At 37.5% G+C, this 19,374-nt stretch overlaps 1 protein-coding gene across 3 annotated transcripts in view; it reads right to left on the bottom strand.

The window, feature by feature from the left end:
- The window catches only part of CLINT1 (clathrin interactor 1), a gene marked incomplete at both ends in the record, with an annotated part of 46,554 nt that overhangs the window by 10,891 nt on the left and 16,289 nt on the right, over positions 1-19,374 (bottom strand). For all 3 annotated transcript variants that reach the window (XM_079542211.1, XM_079542210.1, XM_079542209.1), the window contains 5 exons: positions 4,788-4,962; positions 8,123-8,287; positions 9,179-9,287; positions 10,768-10,864; positions 11,512-11,616. In XM_079542211.1, the coding sequence (XP_079398337.1) occupies positions 4,788-4,962; positions 8,123-8,287; positions 9,179-9,287; positions 10,768-10,864; positions 11,512-11,616 (651 nt within the window). The remainder of the gene's footprint in view (positions 1-4,787; positions 4,963-8,122; positions 8,288-9,178; positions 9,288-10,767; positions 10,865-11,511; positions 11,617-19,374) is intronic.

The raw sequence follows: 19,374 nt of genomic DNA, 5'->3' as shown, positions 1-19,374 counted from the left end.
ACAACAGTTTTGATTACTGCAGATCCTTGTAGTGATGGTTCATAATGAAATACTGCTACTTCCTACATTTGAGAAAGCTAGTTTCAGCCTTAAATAACACATCATAAGTATAGCACCACACCTATAGCACACAAAAGATGAAGAGAAGCAAGTTATCTTGTTCAATGCTGCAAGTCCAACGCAGAGGTTAACAGGAAATCAGTGTTTAAATCCAGTGTGCTTAATCACCTTCTGATGGGAACTCCTCCACACACTGTATAACAAGTCAGCAACAAGAAGTTCAGCTGGCAAATCTGCTCTTCACTTAGACCAAGAGCCAGCAAGCAGTGAACAAGATACAGGTACTAACTTTCAGATTTGAAGAGCACCATTCCTATTTCAACCCAGTTCCCTTCCTAGATAAATGGGCTTTTATTTTCTTCAGGATGTTTGTGGAAAAACTTTTTACATAAGTATGCAATGCAGTGATGCTATTCATTTTCCACAGGAAAACACATTTATTCTCAGAATGTAAAAGAATAAAAACATCAGCATTTTAAGTGAACACTTTTTAGATGTCACTGTGCAATATTTTTTATTCTTAAATTTTCTACTTACACTTTAAGCATTTCACAAGCAACCTAATTTCACCTCCGCTAATAGTCATGTTGCCTGTTATCATCAAAGCAAGATTTGTACATAACACTGAAAATTACTGTAGAAAAAGCTTAAATATATTGAAGAGTATTTTGAAATAGTAATTCCCTTAGCAAGGTATTTGAAAGTGGAAAGGTTTTATATTTTAATAATGCATTAGAATATTAGAACTAAAATTTAAGAAATGATGTCCCTTTGTCAGTACGAATATGACAGTAACTGAAATATACTCTGGAGGGTAGCCTTTGTTCTCTGTTAACAATAGCAGGCTCTTTGGAACACACTGCATGTGTTTCATTTCTTCTACACAAACTACCTACACACCACTAGGGATGATGGCTCAATCCATTACCGTTAGTGAGTGCAAATGCTCAGTGTACTATTTTTTTTTTTTTAAAGAAAAGTTCTTGAACTCACAGCTCCAGGCCCAGAGACTGCTGACATTTGCTTGAGCCAACCTTAACAAACAACTGAGCTCTAATGTTGTCACCTAAACTTATACTTCCAACTTTAACACTGACTTGAAACAACAGACTACTGTTCCAGTTTGGGATTCCTGCACGTACATTAACTATGTACAAAATGAATACAACGGGACTCCTAGCCACACTCTTATTTATGGCATCAGGATTTAATACAAGCACACAGAAGACTGATGCTCATGTTAGCACCCTACATCATACACACTCCTCTGAGGCCTTTAAGACAAAAGTTCTTTTTAAACGTGTTGAAATACTAAGGTCAGGACAATCGCAATTAAGTCTCTTAAAGCCTGCTGCAATGCAATTCTTGTCTTCACTATAGAGCTTGCCTAGTCTATGCATACACTGTGGGTTGAGGAAGTAACTGATAATCAAAGTCCAATCGAGATAAGAACGAGAAGAGTGAGTCTTAACGATCTACAGCAAAATAAATGCCTAAAAGCTTTTGAAAAAAGAAATTAAACATGCATGCCAGAATGCAGGACAAACATTACAATACCCAATTTTCTATGACAACCTGTACCTTTTCAGAACTGTCTCAGGAGATCTGGTTTAAGTTTTTCCTTAACCATCACATTAACAGCAATCAGACATTACAGATTAACGTTCCCTTAAAGTGTATTTACCGTGCTCAGAATAGTAAAATAACAGTGCTTCAACTGAGAACTGCAGAATTAACTTAAAAAAAAGAAAAAAAAATAGAAGTTACAGCTTGCGCTGTACTAAATAATTAAGAGATCTAGAAAGGAAATATGTGGCTGTAACTTCCAGAAACTAAACTATGGATATGTGCTCTCTTTGCCTTGAGATTAGTATACGTTTTTGCTTTCTTTGAACAACAGTCCTTAAGGCAATAGAAATAGTTACCAACTGCCCAAGACCATGTGAATAGAACCTACTACAAACGGTAACAAAAGTCGCCTTTAAACATCGCTGCTGCCTCCTGTCAAAGCAGCACTGAAGTTTCCCTTCCTTCCCGTCCTGCTGCCTGCAGCAACCTTTCTGAACACCGGAGAAACAAGGACTGATAAAGCACAAGAATTCCTACAAAAAAACCTAATGGATCTTCGGAAACAATGCCTACCTGCAGGTAATTTAGAAAAACAAAACGCATACAAGGCTAGAATCAGGGCAGCAATTTATTAGTTCTTTGGTCTTTAGTGAATAAATCAAAACTAAGAGAGAAGTGGAGTTTTTCCTACTCCTGTGGGATATTGTTTATGGTCTTCTCTAATTCCAAAGGGATATACTTCTGGAGAAAAAAGATTCTTCCATAGCAATACATAAATATGCAGAGTAGGTTTCTCTCTACTTAGTTGTGTGAACTGCTATTTCACTGTAAGCTGCTACAAAATCTAGGCAGATATATCACAAGTTAACTTCTTGGTTACTTTGAGCATTTTTTCTTTTTCTTCCCTGGAAAATACCAGCTTTGCTAGCAGTCAGAAATCCAGAAGTTAGGCCAAGTACTTCTGCTGTGCATACAGGAGGTAAAGATTGTATCATCTGGCTTCCATCAAACGTTCTGAAGATGCACAAGTCAGATTTATTTTCAGTGCTTCAAGACCTTTATTGGCTTTACAATGCTACAGAAAATGATTTATAAAGCTATTAAACTCGAAACAAGAGAACACATAACAGCAGATTTGCCAGATGAACAACTATCACCATTTAGCCACTCTTCCTAGTGAAATGGCACCTTAATGCCATGTTAGTAATTGTAGCCTGCTACTAAATCAACTAGGAAGTTTTTCTGGAAGCTTTTTGTTTTTAATAATTTGCTGAAAGGAGAGAAACAAGCATATGGATTTCATGAAGCCTTTACAGTACAATACTGCGTTGTTGAGAGTTAAGTCACATGATTATTAAAATTTCATGTTTTTATTAAGCTTAATTATTTAAATTCATACAAATACAGCATTCAGTTAGTATAAAAACGTATTCTGAAGTTTGTATTTATAATATCTCCAAGTACAGACAATTTATAACCTGTAAGTTCTATCTCCTTAGATCTTTTGATGCTTTCTGTAGGAAGAAATTTCTTCATTTTGGCACACTGATAAAATGTCACGATTTTCATATTGTCTAATCACTGTGTCAAGAGAAGATGAACATTTTAGGCATTGTTTCAGAAGCCATATTGCTGCAGCCTAACCTCCCATTTACGATAAGAAAAACTGTAACTACCTACCAAAATCTTTCTTGCTTGTTTAGGCCCCCCCAAATTCCCCTTTTATTTCAAATCTTGCATTTACTATTGCAGAAGAAAACAAATACTAACCTAACATTTATTACAAAATGGAAGAACAGCAAATAAGAAGGGACGAGGGCTACAAGATCAAAAGAGAAATGAAAAGAAACAATATTAACCAAAAGAAAAGATGACCATAATGTGTGATACAGATATATAATCAAGTATTACCAAAATAACTGCCTTTTTAGAAAGATCAGACTGTATGAAGGACTGTGAAATACTGGAAGGTGCAAGGCTTTATCTCAGCACAACTAAGAGTTCAGGAGCCATCAGAAATGAAGCAGAAGATAAAACTACTTATTGCACATTTTCTACATGAACTGTGGACAGTGAGCTGTACAGACATTTTGAAAATACAGAAAAGCACACAGCAATGTATCATTGTTAAGTTTGGAATTGTTTACTTTTCTTCTGATCCCGTCTTCTTTGTAGTCTTTCGACAGCAAGTTCTAAGAGAAAACTCAGATGTGTGCAACGAATACCAGTTCATGATTTATTCATGTCCTAGCAACAAGGCCACGCTGCCTTTTTCTTGGAAATGCTACCATTATTTTCGTTTTCCTATGGAACTGCTCCAGTATCGTGGATGTTGTAACATATACATGTCCATTCACAAACGTACATCTACAATCTCATATATAAACATACCAAATGCGTGGATGTTTTTGAACATATTCCTGTAAGAAATGCTCATCAGATCTCAGTGCAAATTTGAATTTTAAGCTGTTTCCCAAAAAGTACGATTTCAGTATACTTCAATACTTCCTCTTCAGCAATTTCAAACTCTTAAGTGTGAATGTGATCTCTGAATAATAAAAGTTGATGCACATGTTGAAAAGTGATGTTTTTAAAGTTCTAGGGGGCAAAGCAGAGTAGGATTTCTTCCTTACTTCAAAATAATTAATTGCCATACATAAAAAATACAAGTTTCTTGAGGAAGCTCAATTTTTTTTTTTAATGTGCAGAAGTCAGTCACCTGTACCACCTTCTTCCTCAGATGAGAAGTGAAGCAGCATGGTGTCAAGATAGACTAAAGCAATCTTGTATCTCCCTCTTCTTTAACACTTCAGCATTTGGCATAACTGTAGCATTAAACAGCAACTTCAGGTACACTCTCACAAGGAAGGCCACTGAAACGCTGAGACAAGCAAAAGCTTAGGAACTTCAGCCAAATTCCCTGCACTGCCAGCAGCCATCTAAGCTGGGGGCTATAGTGGAAGGCAGCCAAGAGCAGTTAACTATGAACAGAGCTACATTATTCCCTGAGGCTAAGCTGCGTAAGAGAGGCAGGTATTGACCCTAAACACATATCCACACAAAGAATGGCAGCAGATTGTAGCTAATAATCAGTAGTGTCAAAGAGCTTTGTAACAGCAATTTCACAGAATAAATTCATGTTAAAACAGCTCTAGTACCTGCATCTTTCTGGAGAGTCCTCTCTGTCTTTCCTTCGAAATTTGCTGATGGTGTCATCGATTGTGCTTCCGATTTTGTCACTTAGCTCACCCAACTTATCACTGAACGGAAAAGAAGATTTTTTATCCCAGTCTTCATCCCATTTTGACTTGGGCTCAGGATCATATCTTTCACCTGTGTAAGGCATTAAGACAAAAGCACTAAAGGTAACAGCAAATGAATGCCTGTGGTCTCTTTCAAATTGTTCTCAAGTTTCTCCCCTCTACAGACATAAAGCTTACACAATTTCAAAGCAAACTGAAAGCTCCTGTAATGCCGAATTAACGCTTCTACAGCAGTGCACAGTATGTAATACACATCATTAAGTGGCAGAAATGCAGAATCAAAGACTTTTGTTTATGACAACCACACAATCTTAACATACTACGCAGCACATCAGGATACTATTAGATTCTGCTGGAGAACCCCAAGTGGTACAACCAACCCTGGCTGGATAAGCAGCTTATCAGAAATGGGACATGCTAGTTCTATAACAGACACTTAATGCATGATATTTCATCCTGAGCCAAACTGTGTGTTCACAGAGGTAAATCAAAGGTTTTTATATGCTGAAATTCAAGAACAGATAAAAGCATTGTACCAAACTATTTAAAGACAAGTGAGAAATGCACAGTAACTTTGTTCTTTCCTTTCTATGCTCATCATTTAAATAAAACCTCCTTTCAGAAAGATGAAAAAGAGACTGTAAAGCAACTCGGTTTTTCCTCAGCCATGGAGTACCCTGGTCTTTACTGAACACTTAGAAAATTTGTCTCTTTCTATTCAAGTAATTGAGACCTCCATAGTGAGATCTTAAAGATAGCTGACAGTTTTTATTTGGAACCATCACACACAGAAAAGAGTTTTGTTTTTTTTTTTGTTTTTTTTTTTTTTTGTTTTTTTTTTTAATACTACTGAAAAATGTGAATTTGACTGCTAATGCTGAGTAAGACTGAAGAGAAGAAAGGAAGAACGGTGAAAAATTCATTACTTCAGGTTAACATACAAATTAAATTGTAGCTTGGGTCATGTTCAAGATGTATTCAATTAAGCCATTTTTAATAAAAAGAAAATGATGGATTTCAGCTCTACAAGGTGTAGAATTTGAGATCTATCTGTCCAATAACACGATACACCAGAGAATACATTTTTCTTATCAAGGAAATAAATGCACGTCTCCAATCATATTTTGTTTAGATCCATAAAGGACAGACAAATTTGTTCAAAGTTGAGTGCCTGACAGAAATCAGCCAGATACTCAGTGGGATCTCTATCACTGGAGAAGGAGAAATCGTAAGAAACAGCAGTACGACTTAAATTTTGCAGGAGAGTGAAATGGCCTTATTTCAGCTTGTGTCAGGCTCCCAAGCATTTTAAAGTGGGTTCCATTAAAAGACTTCCTTGTGAAATAAGAATTTTAAAATAAAGATAAAAGAACTTAGAACTGAGCATTTTCAGGACAAAAAGAACTAAGCAGAATTATGAAAATACAAGCATTTTCTATTTAAGTAACTAGATATTTTTTTTTTTTTAGGTTAAAGTCTGACCTGGGAAAGAAAACTTGTTTTGTGCAGCTAGGAAGATTAAGGACTTTACTCAACAGATGAGAGGAAAATTAAAAATCCTTTACCATAACAATGGAATACACAACAAAAGGAGACAGTCCTTTAAACTCAACAACTTGAATTAAATCTTCGGAATATATGGGGAAAAAAAGTCTTCTACCCAGCATACATAGACAGAATCACGACTCTGTTCAGAGCAAGTCAAAAGAAAAGCACAGAGAGAATAGATAGAGGAGCATGTACTTGAAGTACAGATGCAGTGACTCATAAGTATTTCTTAAAGAGAGAACCAGCAGAGTTCCAGGCTAGTAGCAACAGCCTGTAAGAATATAATAAAGACATCCTGCCACGGAGATAGAGATTTCCATCTGCTCTGCATACGAGGAAAAGGAAGAACAGAGCAACACAGGGAAGTAATCTGTCAAAAATAGTAGAGAAATGCAGAGCATTAAAGAGTAGCAGTTGAAGTATAGGTCATGTACAGTTTCTACTCATACATATCATATACCTAACACTTCTCTCAAAAAGTCACTGATTTTAATAGACCAAAAGCTTGTATCGTTGTGACATGGGGACTCATCCCTTAATAAAAGAACCCAAGAATCTACCCATGCCAAAGAAAATACGATAAACATTTTAAGACTGACAGCTAAATAATGGATGACATGCTGGGACACGTCATACATAAAAAGCAGGTTCAAGCTCAGATCCCTGCTATGCTTTATGGCAGGGACTGCGGAGTAAGAAGGAAGCTGCACACTTGGACTAGGTACAAAAAACAGTGTGCCAGTTGTGTGCCTTTATCTGATCAAGCTTGTCAGAAAGAAGAGTGTACTCTCTTAAAAAAAAAAAAAAAAAAAAAAACCCAAACAAGTTGATGGTATTTCATCTTCTACAGCCAAAATCTTATATAAGCTTAATAGGTCTGCATAAAGCAAATTGTGCCTTACCTCTGGGAGTCTTCCCCTGAAAAGCACGTGGGCCCAACACTACTAATCAAGCAAGGTTTTATAAACACTGAGACAGTGACTTGATAAACTCCTGATATATAAGCTCTACAATATACGTGGTGCACATATGTGAAGTCAGATCTGACAGACATCAGAATCCACATAGATAACCCAGATAGCTCTCAAATGTCTAAACAGAATTACTTGGGGAATTAACAAGTCTAATGGTACGTAGTACCTCCATTGTTTCACCAAAACAGTGGTACTGTCCTGAAAGCCCTAATTCCAGTTAAACAATGGTTCTAAAGTAGGTTGGCAGAAAGTAGGTAAAACAGTATTCTTGTCCTATGAGAGACAGAAAGTATCACTTTTTTTTTTATTACAGTAAGAAATTCTTACTTCCCTATTGCTACAGCAGCATTCATTTCTCAGTGAGACTCCATCTAAAGGTGAAAAGAAAATAGCTAAGTTTTGGCTAAGCCAGTACATCAATGCTGCTTGTAGGTTTTTAGTTAACTTATTTACATGAAAACTCACTAAAAAAACTGAAGAATCTGCCAAAGGAAAATAGGTTTTGAAGAAATTAAATGTGGGGGAAAGAAGTGCAAGATTTATTTAATTATAGTAAAAACACTAACAGTTAAATGTTTTTTCTTTGTCATCTAAAAGAGCATCTTAGAAATTCCTCAGTAATTATCTGGGCTTTTTCCCTGCTTATCTTAGGCAAGTTAAAAGTCTAGATTGTCAACTCTTGACCAGCAAAAACTGGTTAATACTTACTATATCGAAACCCTCCTACACTGTCCGAAGAAACACCAATGTATTTGTCTTTGTTCTTCTTTGCTTTCTTCCTTTCTTCCCGAAGTCGATCATCATCTTGTGCAAATTCAACCATTTCTTTCACCTTCTGGCGTATATTTATACCCTGGTCCTTGCCATTTTCATCTATGTAGGTAATGCAGGAAAGGGAGTGTGAAAGAGAGGGGGAAGAAATGAGAAAATAATCCAGAGGCAGTAATAGTGAACTTCACAAACTATCAAGAAAATTTAAGTTACAATTAAAGTAACTGAAGTGAAAGATCTTAAGGATACCAAGGTCTGCTGCTTCTGCTTTAAGGGGACCAAATATTGCTTCAACACAAATGCTCAGCCTTACATAACTGACAGTTCACTGAATGGTGTGTTTAGAAAATGTTTAACTGCTGCCAAAACATTGAAAAGACCAGTGTTATAAATAGAAATTGTATTTTCCACGAAATATTTTAACCCTCCAGAACATAAGCCTTTTTGCTCGGTCTTTTTGATCCAGTTTTTGCAACTTTAATTGCAGAAACTCACTCTTATTGCAAAACTCAATTTTTGAAGAAGTGCTTTCAGTTAGGATGTACTACAAGCTAAACATGCTCCTTTCCCAGCCTTTTTCACATTCAAAACACACACTGGCCTTGCTGCCTTTGCACTGTAAATATTATTTGGTGGGAGGAAAAAGCCCTAGCTTCAAACAGATGTGTGTGTTTTGGAGCTCTAACCTTTTCTTCCCATATGATGAAAGCTATTCCTTTACGGACACCACAGGGGACCAGTCTCTAGCGCATATTTTAATAAAAACCCGAACACTCATGTTGTGTTGGTTCTGTTGTTATTAGCCAGTCTTTTCTGCAAGTTCTTGTCTTCACTAATTAATACTCTAGGGTCCCACGTCTTGGATTCTGCACTCTTCACACAACTGGCAACAGTCACATTCTAATTAGACTGGGGAAGCTTCTAAGCTGGTTCAGGTGACTGACAACTCCAACTACTGTTTTAATTTGCTTATAAGATTTTTCTATTGCTCACCTACAAAGTGGTAATTTTCCAGGGATCGCAAATCATAAATGTGTTCTCTGGCACTTGTAACAACACGCTCTGATCCGTTCCTTATGAGGTAAGCTAGGAGCAGCAAAGACTATAAAAATACAAAGCACCTTATGATTGCATGAACAAAAGCTCAATTAAAAAAAACCCCCAAAACAAAAAAATTGAAATCCAAAACTGCCCCCATCAAAACTATTTAATAATAAGATCTTCCCCTTCTATATAACTGCTTAACATATGGGTTCACCTACAGAGAAAAAACAAAAGCAAAAAGCCAACATCCATCTCCTCCCTCTTCTCCCTCTCCCTCCCCCAAACACACACTTTTTGCTCTTCAAGATATCAAAACTGCATTTGTTAAACTATAATTTAATGTTACCAAATCACAAGTAATTGCCTTCATCAGCGACTGCTTGTTTTAAAATACACAAAGAAATTTAAAAGAAAAAAGTAACTCCGCAAAATGAAACATTTTCTTCTGCTTCTCAGTCACAGCTTCCAAAAGTAACTCCTACAGAAATGTAAGAAGCCTTACACTGGATGCAATGGATATTCAAAACTGCATTTCAGGACAAACTTGAGCAAGTCATGAAATGAATGAAGAATTACTTTAATTGCAGGTTTTTTTAAGTTTAGGATTTCTATCTGGGGAAAAAAAAACCACTCTAAAGTAGTACCTTTAACAGCTAAAAACTATCATTATATTTCAACTTATCCAAACCTGATAAGCAATTCCAAGCAGCCTTTATAACATTAAGTAGTTATGTGTGATAGCATTAAATATTAATTTATATTGTACTTCAGGGAAAACAATTACTATGAATACAAAACATCAAGCACCTGTGAAAAGCACAAACTATGCCTTAGAATTAATTGTCTTGTTCCAACCAGGCATCAACAAAATATAAGCTAGTTTAATACATCAGTTCTATAAAAATGAGGTTATATTTGCATAATTCAGTGAACACTGAACACCACTTTAAGTGCAGCATGATATTCTTAAGCAAAAAGTTTCCGTACCACGCTAATTAGCCAAAGACAAGAAAAATGCAAATGATTTTCAGTTCTGTTTCCAAAATGCAAGTAGGGCATACCCTCATACAACAAGATCTGTAACAAAACTGCCTCCACTCAAAGCAAAACCACAATTTACAGAATTGTGAACTGTCATAAAATTAAATTGCAATTTAATCTTATTTCAGATATTTTTGAATTCCTTTAAGAACATTGTCTTGATAGCATAATAATTTACCATCTGCTTCTCTTGTACCATAGTAACAATTCCATTGGTTAGATTAAAATGCAAATATTACTCCAATGCTTGAACATCAGCAAAATGCAATTACAGTATTACACTCATGAAGTAGCTTTTCTAAAAGCAGATATTTACTTTTCCTTTGAAAGACATCTTTGACTGCAATAATAGATTTATTAAGCAGAGAGTTAGTAAAGAAATTACAGGTTTCTAGCAGAGTGATATCTGCTTAATCACACTAAATCACAATGTTACACTTACATCCTTTGTAAGCCAAACAAAATCCTGAATAATTCTAGTTCATGTTAATACACACCTTATAAACTCTCCTCCAGTTCTTTTTATTGTCTTTCAGCATGCGAGTCCAAAGCATGTTCATAAGTTCTGGAAACTGTTCATACATAAATGTTGCCCTAAAAAATTAAACAAAAGGAGTAAAGAAATGCAATTCTCAGTGGCTTGCAGTAATAGCTTGTTAAGTCTCAGCACTGACAGTAGATGGCAGGCTTGATCTAAAGCCATCCGAGTTTGACAGCGTTACAAGGGAAAAAGCTATCATTGCTTCTTAGTCATACAGAAGTAATTTACATTGTAGGACTACAAAAGAAAGAAATTAATCTACAAATCTAAGGCAGTAGAATAATGCTTTTCATAAAGGAAAATACCCTGATAACTACAGCAACTAGTCAAACATGTAACTTCCAAACTAAATTTGGCAGAAAACAGTTCATAAAGAATTTGACCAGTTCCGTTCTATTTCAAAAGTCACAGAAAATCAGTTTGAAAATAAACACTCCAAAGTCAGACCCACTGAACAAACTGAGGTTCCGTCCGTAAAATCAAGTGTTTCAAAAATAATTTGACTACGTTTTCTGCTTGACAGTTTCCAGTACATTGTAAGATTACACATTTTAAAAAATGATTGTGTTTAAAAGAGGAATTTATTTACAGCATCCCTTCAGTATTATCAGTCAGCATTACCAGAGTTGATTTAACAGCAAATTTCACATTCCGCTATAAAATGCGCCTTTCTTCATCACTGCCTCAAATTATCACTTACTTGGCAATCTCTCCCATGAGTTGCCCTGAAGGTCCCCATGGATCATCATTGGTTGCTTCTCGAACCTTAGACTCTATTTCTGAATAATTCATAACCACATTGGTGCTGCAAAGGAAAAAAAATTAACACACACAAAGATTACCATCGAAACTGAGAAACACATGAAAACTTAATAATGACACTAGTGGGTACCTTAATGAGATACCTCTACAGGGTGGGGAAAAGCATCTTCAGTGCAGAAGTTATCCTGAGGACACTATACAACACATTTATGTTACCTTTAAGATTTTACTATTCCATTAATCTTCAAGAATATAGATGAGAAACTATGGATTGCGTTAGAGCTGGATTCAGTCCAATAAAAATGGCTTTTGGTCAAATTAAAATGCAAACTGAACCACTGCAGTCAAAGGTGATAACTTCCCTGACTAGATATGGTTTGCTTAGAGCTCTGTACCATGCGTTTATACACAAGAAGCTTTACAACTCAATCAGCAGCAGGTTTTACGAATGATGAGTGCTACGAGAAACTCCAAGTATCAACACCAAACAGGTGTTGGCAAACAAAAAGCCAGGAACCAAGCCCCAAAACAACACTCCAATGGAAGACCACAATAGAGATGAGAGTCACTAGAGGGTCTGTTTTCCATCTAAAATTTATTCAAGAGAAAACAAGAAGAAGAAAAGCTGTTTTACAATTACAGCAATGCAAAGATTACAAGGAATTCAAGCAACATCTATGAGAGTTCACAGAAAAACGTAACTTGTAAAAAAGTATTTTTCCCATAAAAGCTGTACTACAATTGTTGATAGGTGGTTTCCAAAAGGAAACCTAGCACCGTGTTGTCCTTGCATTCTTTGCAGCATATCCAAAATAACTTACAAGTTACATATGCACACAAATTGAAGACAAGTTGGAAAATTTAGTTAAAGCTCATTGCACAGTTGGTGTCAGAAGCCAATCCTGCAAGATGACTTCAATATACACATCGTCCAACCAAGTCAAATTAGCTGAACTGTAAAAAGGACAAATTGATACTGTCATACAATGTAATACAATAGAATGAGGTGGTGATCATTACTTAACACCTCCCTCCCAGCCCTCCCACCCCAAGCTTGAAAGGACCAGGAAAAAAAATAAATCAAGATGCTCAGTAGTTATTCCTCCGTCCATGTAGGAGTTAGCACGTTGAGTTTTACTTGGCATAAAGATAGCAAAAATCTTGGGACAGGGAGTAGAAACAAGAATGAGATCCCCTTAAGTCCCAAAGGGCACACAGAAGGTAATTGTTAAAACAGAATAAGATTCCTGGACTTAAGCTTGGATTCTCAGCATGAGAATTCCTGCTGTCAGATTCTGATGGATGATTTTATTCAACTTTGTGTCTAAAGAGAAATAAGTTACATGACTGAATAAATAATCAGCAAGCTCACAAAACCCATCTATATTAAAAAAAAAAGCCTACAGGAACACAGCAGTAGGTATGAACAACAGCAATTAAGGTTTTACAAATTCATTTACACTAAATGCATCTCAAGCTCCTTTTTTGACATTTTTCTTTGCCATATATACAAATGCAAACTAATACAACTTTTATTTCCCAGATGCATGGAACTTAAAAAAACAACAACCCAAAACAAACAAGAAAGCCACAAGGCAAAGCTAGAGGCTCCAGAGCTGTGCTGCTTTCAGCACACTGGCTCCCTTGTCCTGAGCAAGGCAAGCCAGGCAGTTGAATGGAAAGGTTGTGTTTGTTTTTATAACCCTCCTTAAGCACTTGTTTGAGATGTGATGAGGAGCTGGGGGTGGGTGGGAGAGCATAAAGTTAAGCATTTCCTTCATTTGTTAGAGTACAACATTTAAGATTGGAAAATGCATGAAGAGATGCAAACTGTAAAGGAACGGCAGCATAAGGTATGGAAGAGCATGGGGGGGGTGGAGGGGAGGGGGAAGGGAACCAGGGGAAACTTAGGTAACAATTAAAAAAGTGCACTTAAAGCTGACTAAACTGGGAAAAAAAAACATTTCTAAATCAATCCTGCAGTGAAGTTATTGTTCAGAGCAACTAGGAGAAATCTCTTTGATAAATGTCAGGATGAGATGTAATGGCACAAAGCGTTCCAAAACAAAGCATCGTTAAGCCACACTTAATTCAGCAACAAATGTAAACTTCAAAAATAAAAAAAGTTGTGTAGTTTGGCATCGTTCCAGGTCACTTAAAAATAACCACTTCTAAAAAGGTGGAAATACAGTTTTATTCTTCCTTTCCCATGTTTTCTATGGCCCTCGTTCCATGCCCTACCCATGATTCCTGCGACCTCTGCAACAACAACAACAAAAAATTTACATCCAGATGTGAAGGGAAAAAGTGACTAGCTTGATTGCCAAGACTTCCTGCGATTGATATAAATTTAATATCCGAGGACACTCTACGACACCAGGGGGGGCTCTCTGATTAGTTTATACTGGGTGGCTTCCAGGGAGTCGAGCCGGATCCCATGGACACAGCCTGCCCTGCAAACAAACGGAGGTCCATGGGTCGGGACTGACAGCATCCGAGAGGCGGTGTTCAACACACCCTACAGGAGTACAGCCCGATTTACACACAACTGTTCATTGAAGCCCTGCACAATTGGAACCCTGCAACAAGCACCTTTACAGGAACTTTTAAGGCACACACACTGTGAACACATGAAGTGTATTTTGAAAGTTACCCTAAAAATGTATAGATATAAAATAAATAGATGGGTTGACATCAACTCCACAAGCTGTTGCATTCCTTTCTGCTTGCATGCTACAATTTTAAGTCTATTAAAATCACAGACTGATGTCAGATTATTATTTTCTTTCCTGTACCCATTACAAATTATTTCACCACTGCCTCTTTTTTAAAAAGCAGCTCAGTAAAGCCAGAAGAGCACCATCACACCTCTGTGACACAATGAGCACAGGAATGGCAAGCCAGATTCGCTCCTACATTTCTCACGTGAGAACACTCAACTTGAAGTGCTTACAGCTACCAGTTACAGCAACACTGAGTAGGTACCCATATCTGAGAGTCAGGTTCTCCACATGAATAAATGCACATCGCCAGTGAAAAGCAAGTGGGTAATAGCTATAAATTTTTTATTATCTCTGACTGCAGACAGTGAGACATCACTTGTTTTAAAAAAAAAAAAAAGGCAAATACAGTTAGAAGTTTTCCATGCATTTTATAGGCTGTATGTTAACACACTCTGAGACTGAACAGATGTACCATTGATAAAACATCCCAAAAATACTTTGCCCAAGTTTTTGCCTGCGCTTTCCGAAGAAAAATCTCTCAAAGGATCCAGGAGCTTATTAAATAACTCCAAGTTCTTTTCTAAGCTATGTAGTGAGATTTGTAAATTAAGATAAGGATGTCATCTGGATGCTGCAGTGGTCTAAAAAACAAAGAAAAAAAAAATAAAAAAAGGAGAGAGTAGAGGGACGTGAGCAGTGAGCCATTTTTCAGCTTTAAATGCACAATTTGAGGCAGGATAATATCTAGTTGATGTTCTTCTCATTTGCCTGTTTATCCTCCCTACCAAGAAGTTCCATTAAAAAATAAAGTAAAATCAAAGAAAAAAGAAAAATGAATAAGGTCCATTACAAAAAAAAAAAAAAAAAAAAAGGACGTATTAACTATCTGTCACTTCAGCCCTGCCACTTTCAAGGATCTGAAAAGCACTTCAGATTTCTGGCCTAAGGAAAGAAAAATCCTACAGGTCTGAGATTTCCCTCTGAGCAATACTCTGTAAAGGAAATACAGCTTGTGGATGGCCTACTTGTACATACAGCCTTACAGACTGCAGGAGCATCCCACAGGATGACATACAAAAGGCAATCTGTAAAGAAGGCTGTCTTCCCATATCAGTGACAGGAAAAGTAACCCACGATGAGGCCTGGCAACTCTGCTGGGTCCACACCTTACATAGGAATGCAAGAACCAAAGTACAAATGCTCAGTAAGACAATATTAGTGAGCAAGAGGTGTATTCTGCTCTCAGTAACACAACAGCACTATGGTACGAATTCAAGGTTTGCTCCAGGAAGGTTTTGGACCACGTGGCGTTCTCTGCAGATTCATCTGCTGCAACTGCTCAGCTCCGCTATCTTATCTGATAGATAACCATTGCTTATGAAGTACCATACAGATGTGGCATTCCTAGTCACAGCTTACAACTGGAAACATCACATACAGTTTTGTTGTGCCTGAAACAGCTAGCCCACAGCCATTGCTGTTTCTGTACTGGAAAAAACAAAACCTTTCTATATCATACCCCTTGAACAAGGAACACTCTGGAAACACTGCTGGGGAAATATGAGGCTCTGAACCAAAGAAGTGGAAGAAGTTCCAGGAGTGGGGAAGAGTTCAATCATGAAAGGTTATGCACAGAGAAACAAATTTATTTCCTCAGTTAACCTCCATTCTAAAATGAGCCACCAAGCCCTAATGTTAATCCTTGAACTAACAATAAAGACTTTAACAGTGATTTATACACACTTCCAGCAAACCTGCTAAAGAAAGGTGCAACCATTTTTGTCTTTGCTCACTCCATTCAATTTGGTTGGGAGATGTAGCAGATGTTAGTGAGGGTACCAAGTTCAGTGCCCACAACCTTCCCTAAAGAACTCCATACAGCATTGCCCATACCTTCTGGATTTTTTCCATGGTCAGTGGCATTGATCCCTCATTGCCCTGCATGAAATGACAGCTCATTAAGACAGCTTACTGTTAGATTTTGGGAGCAATGTTCTTCTGGAGAAAACACATTTCTAAGACAAGCACGTTCATCAGGATAGGAGCAGATAGCTGCATCTCTCAGCATTTCAGAGCTCCAAGTGCCACGTGAACCTTATCCATTATATTCAATGTTCAGGTAGAATTAGTCGTTAATACACTGCAACCTTTAAACAGCATTTGCACAGGAAACTTGCAATAGAGAAAACAACAAGTGCTATGAGAAAAGAAGGTACTCACATATTAAGTGTAGCAAGGAATTATATACCACCGTTTAGAATGAAACTTGCTTTAGCACATATTAAGGAATCACAAAGACTAACAGATCTTAGGCAGTGTTTCTGCCTCAAACTTAAAAGCTCTGACTGTGCCCTGGGGCACGACTCAGACCGCTCCATTAAAGCGCCGTTAGGATTAGAGCTGCTATTGATGTGGGTGGTGTCACTGAGGACACAAGCACCATTCTGGACATAGGATTCACAGAAGATTTGTGAAATGCCATGTCTAATTTAGCGAAAACTAAAATAAACAGAAGTCACAGAGAGGATATATTACAACAGTTTCTTTATAGTGATGATAAAGGTATTGCATTGGACAGGGTAAGCCTAATTAGAAACACTTCTCAAACCTCTGGGAAGCTGCCCACTGTGCTGAGTGAGCCAGCAGAAGGAATGAAAAACCTGGTTACATAGTTAAATTTTTTTTCCAATGTATATTTCAAACCAATTACAATATCACGTATACATGGAACTCCTATGTGCATAATATTATGCCTTTAACTATTACTCCAAGGACATCACTGGATTATGCACCTTCTGTTTTCCTTTTTTTAATTTTGCAGCTGGGAACACTAAAATACTAAAAGCTGAGATGAGAAACTTTCTACATTTTACCACCATTAACAGTTTCCAATGAGACTATTCTGAAAATATCTGTTTAAAGACAAGATGCGGGGGGGGGAGGGGGGAGGGAGGGGAATAATGTATTGCACACATGACTATCATACATACAGTTGAAACTGTATTTTACTGCCGTTCAAACAAATAGCAATACCAAAGGAAGTGTATCTTCTAAAGAAAATGTCTCTTATAGGCAAGGATCTGCATGAATGCAGGGCAGCAGAAGCCGTGCAGTACTGTAATACCTCGTACAGTAAATAAATCCTGCAAGAAAGAATGCTTTAACCTTGTGTTATTCCAGTAGCAAAATAAACATCACAATTTTATCTTCTAGGTAACTAGGTGTTTAGCAGCATTATCCTTATAATAGGCAGCCTTGTACAATAACACTTTAATCTCATTATTTCTGTAATTTTGTTAGCAGCTTCTTTATTTTTAGGAAGCCTTCTGCATATCTCCAGTAACTTCTACAGTAAGTACAAGCACAGCACACTTCACATTGCTCCATGACAGCACAGCTGTCACTGACTCAAAAAAATCTCACCACCTCACTTGGTGACATAGAAAAGGAAGAATTTTTACAGTAACCATTTTGGAAGTCTACATCCCAAAATTCAGTACCATCATGTTTTATCAGCTCTATTGATTTTAAAAATAACTAGACTGCATGGTCCAACCAAAAAAGGATGGCATCTGAAAAATAACTAGTTGAGAAATCCTTGAATTACAATATGGAAAGTTTGCTTTGAATGCGATTCCGAAAGAACATACACAGCTGGCCATGTAGTCATTGTGCTTCTCTGTCTCAGCACTGCAATGGATTTTCTGGTGAAATACACAAAAACAAGTGCTTTCTCACATGGATAGCTTGCTACCAGCACAGTGGCAATCTCAACAGGAAAACCTCTGGACAAAGGCAGCAGCAAGTTAGATCTGAGGATGAGCTGAAACACTGCTCCTACAGCTCAAGTGCCAGTTTTGCGTTCTGCAACACCTATCCTGCCAGCTTGTCTGTTCCATTTGCAGCTGCAAAACTAGCAGTCTTCCAGAAGACTAGAAAAGGGCCCTTGAGCTATTCATCTAACCTACGGTGCTTGTTTTGGGGATACTATCCAAAGAGATTTTCAAATGTTTTCAGAAAAGAGCAATACAGAGGCTGAAAACACGTTTGGGATGGTAGCATACACTTTTTTTTTTTATAATAAAAGAATGAATGGATGCACTATAAAATACATGAATGAACACTGAACATTTGGTGAAGTGGTAAGGCAGATACCAGTGATGTTTCCCAATACTTTGTTATCAAGAAGACCCCCATCCACAGAGGCAAGGCATTATGAGGCAGCCTCAGGAGCCAAGGGAACTTTCTTATTCCCACCACTCATCCTCTGAGTCATCCATCTGACCTATTTTTAGTATCTACATTAAAAGGTTCCAATGCAGCAGGAGTAGAAAGAGATGAAAAGCCTTGAGAACATTGACATGTTACCTTCCTATTCAATGCTCCTGTCTTAACGTATGTCAGGAAGTTAATCTCAGCTACCGAGAGCTCACAGTAACATGAATAGCTATGCAGCTCCTCAGAGGAAGGTTGCCATCCCCATGCCCAGATACTAGAATCTTGCTATTAAAATGTTCACTGGTTTCCAGAAGCATTTTTATTTATTAGTTAAAAAAAAAATCATTGAACATTTATCCATCTGAGCATGAAATACTTTCAGAGGGATATGTGAATTGATAATATTAAAGAAAGGATTGTGATCCTCACAGTAATGCCTCCCAACCTGCTCAGGGCCCCAGCAGGGAACAGCCCAGGAAAGGGCAGCTCTGCTCATGCAGTTCTGCTGGCACCTCTTCCTTCAGTCTCTGAGGGATTACATCGGACTGCTGATCCAAACACAACTTTCTAGTTTCTTTTCCCAAATATAACAGTCATTCAGGGATTCATGCACCTAGTGTTAGTAATAGGTTATTCAGGAAAAAGACACTATCACAGAATCACAGAATTGTAGGGGTTGGAAGGGACCTCCTGAGATCATCGAGTCCAACCCCCCTGCCAAAGCAGGTTCCCTACAGCAGGTCGCACAGGTCGGCATCCAGGCAGGTCTTGAACATCTCCAGAGAAGGAGACTCCACCACCTCCCTGGGCAGCCTGTTCCAGTGCTCCGTCACCTCACTGTAAAGAAGTTCTTGCACACA

The sequence above is a fragment of the Tetrao urogallus genome (genome assembly GCF_951394365.1).
Source record: "Tetrao urogallus genome assembly, chromosome: 14".
Classification (NCBI taxonomy): Eukaryota; Metazoa; Chordata; class Aves; order Galliformes; family Phasianidae; genus Tetrao; species Tetrao urogallus.
This window is presented reverse-complemented; position numbering and strand designations above follow the sequence as displayed.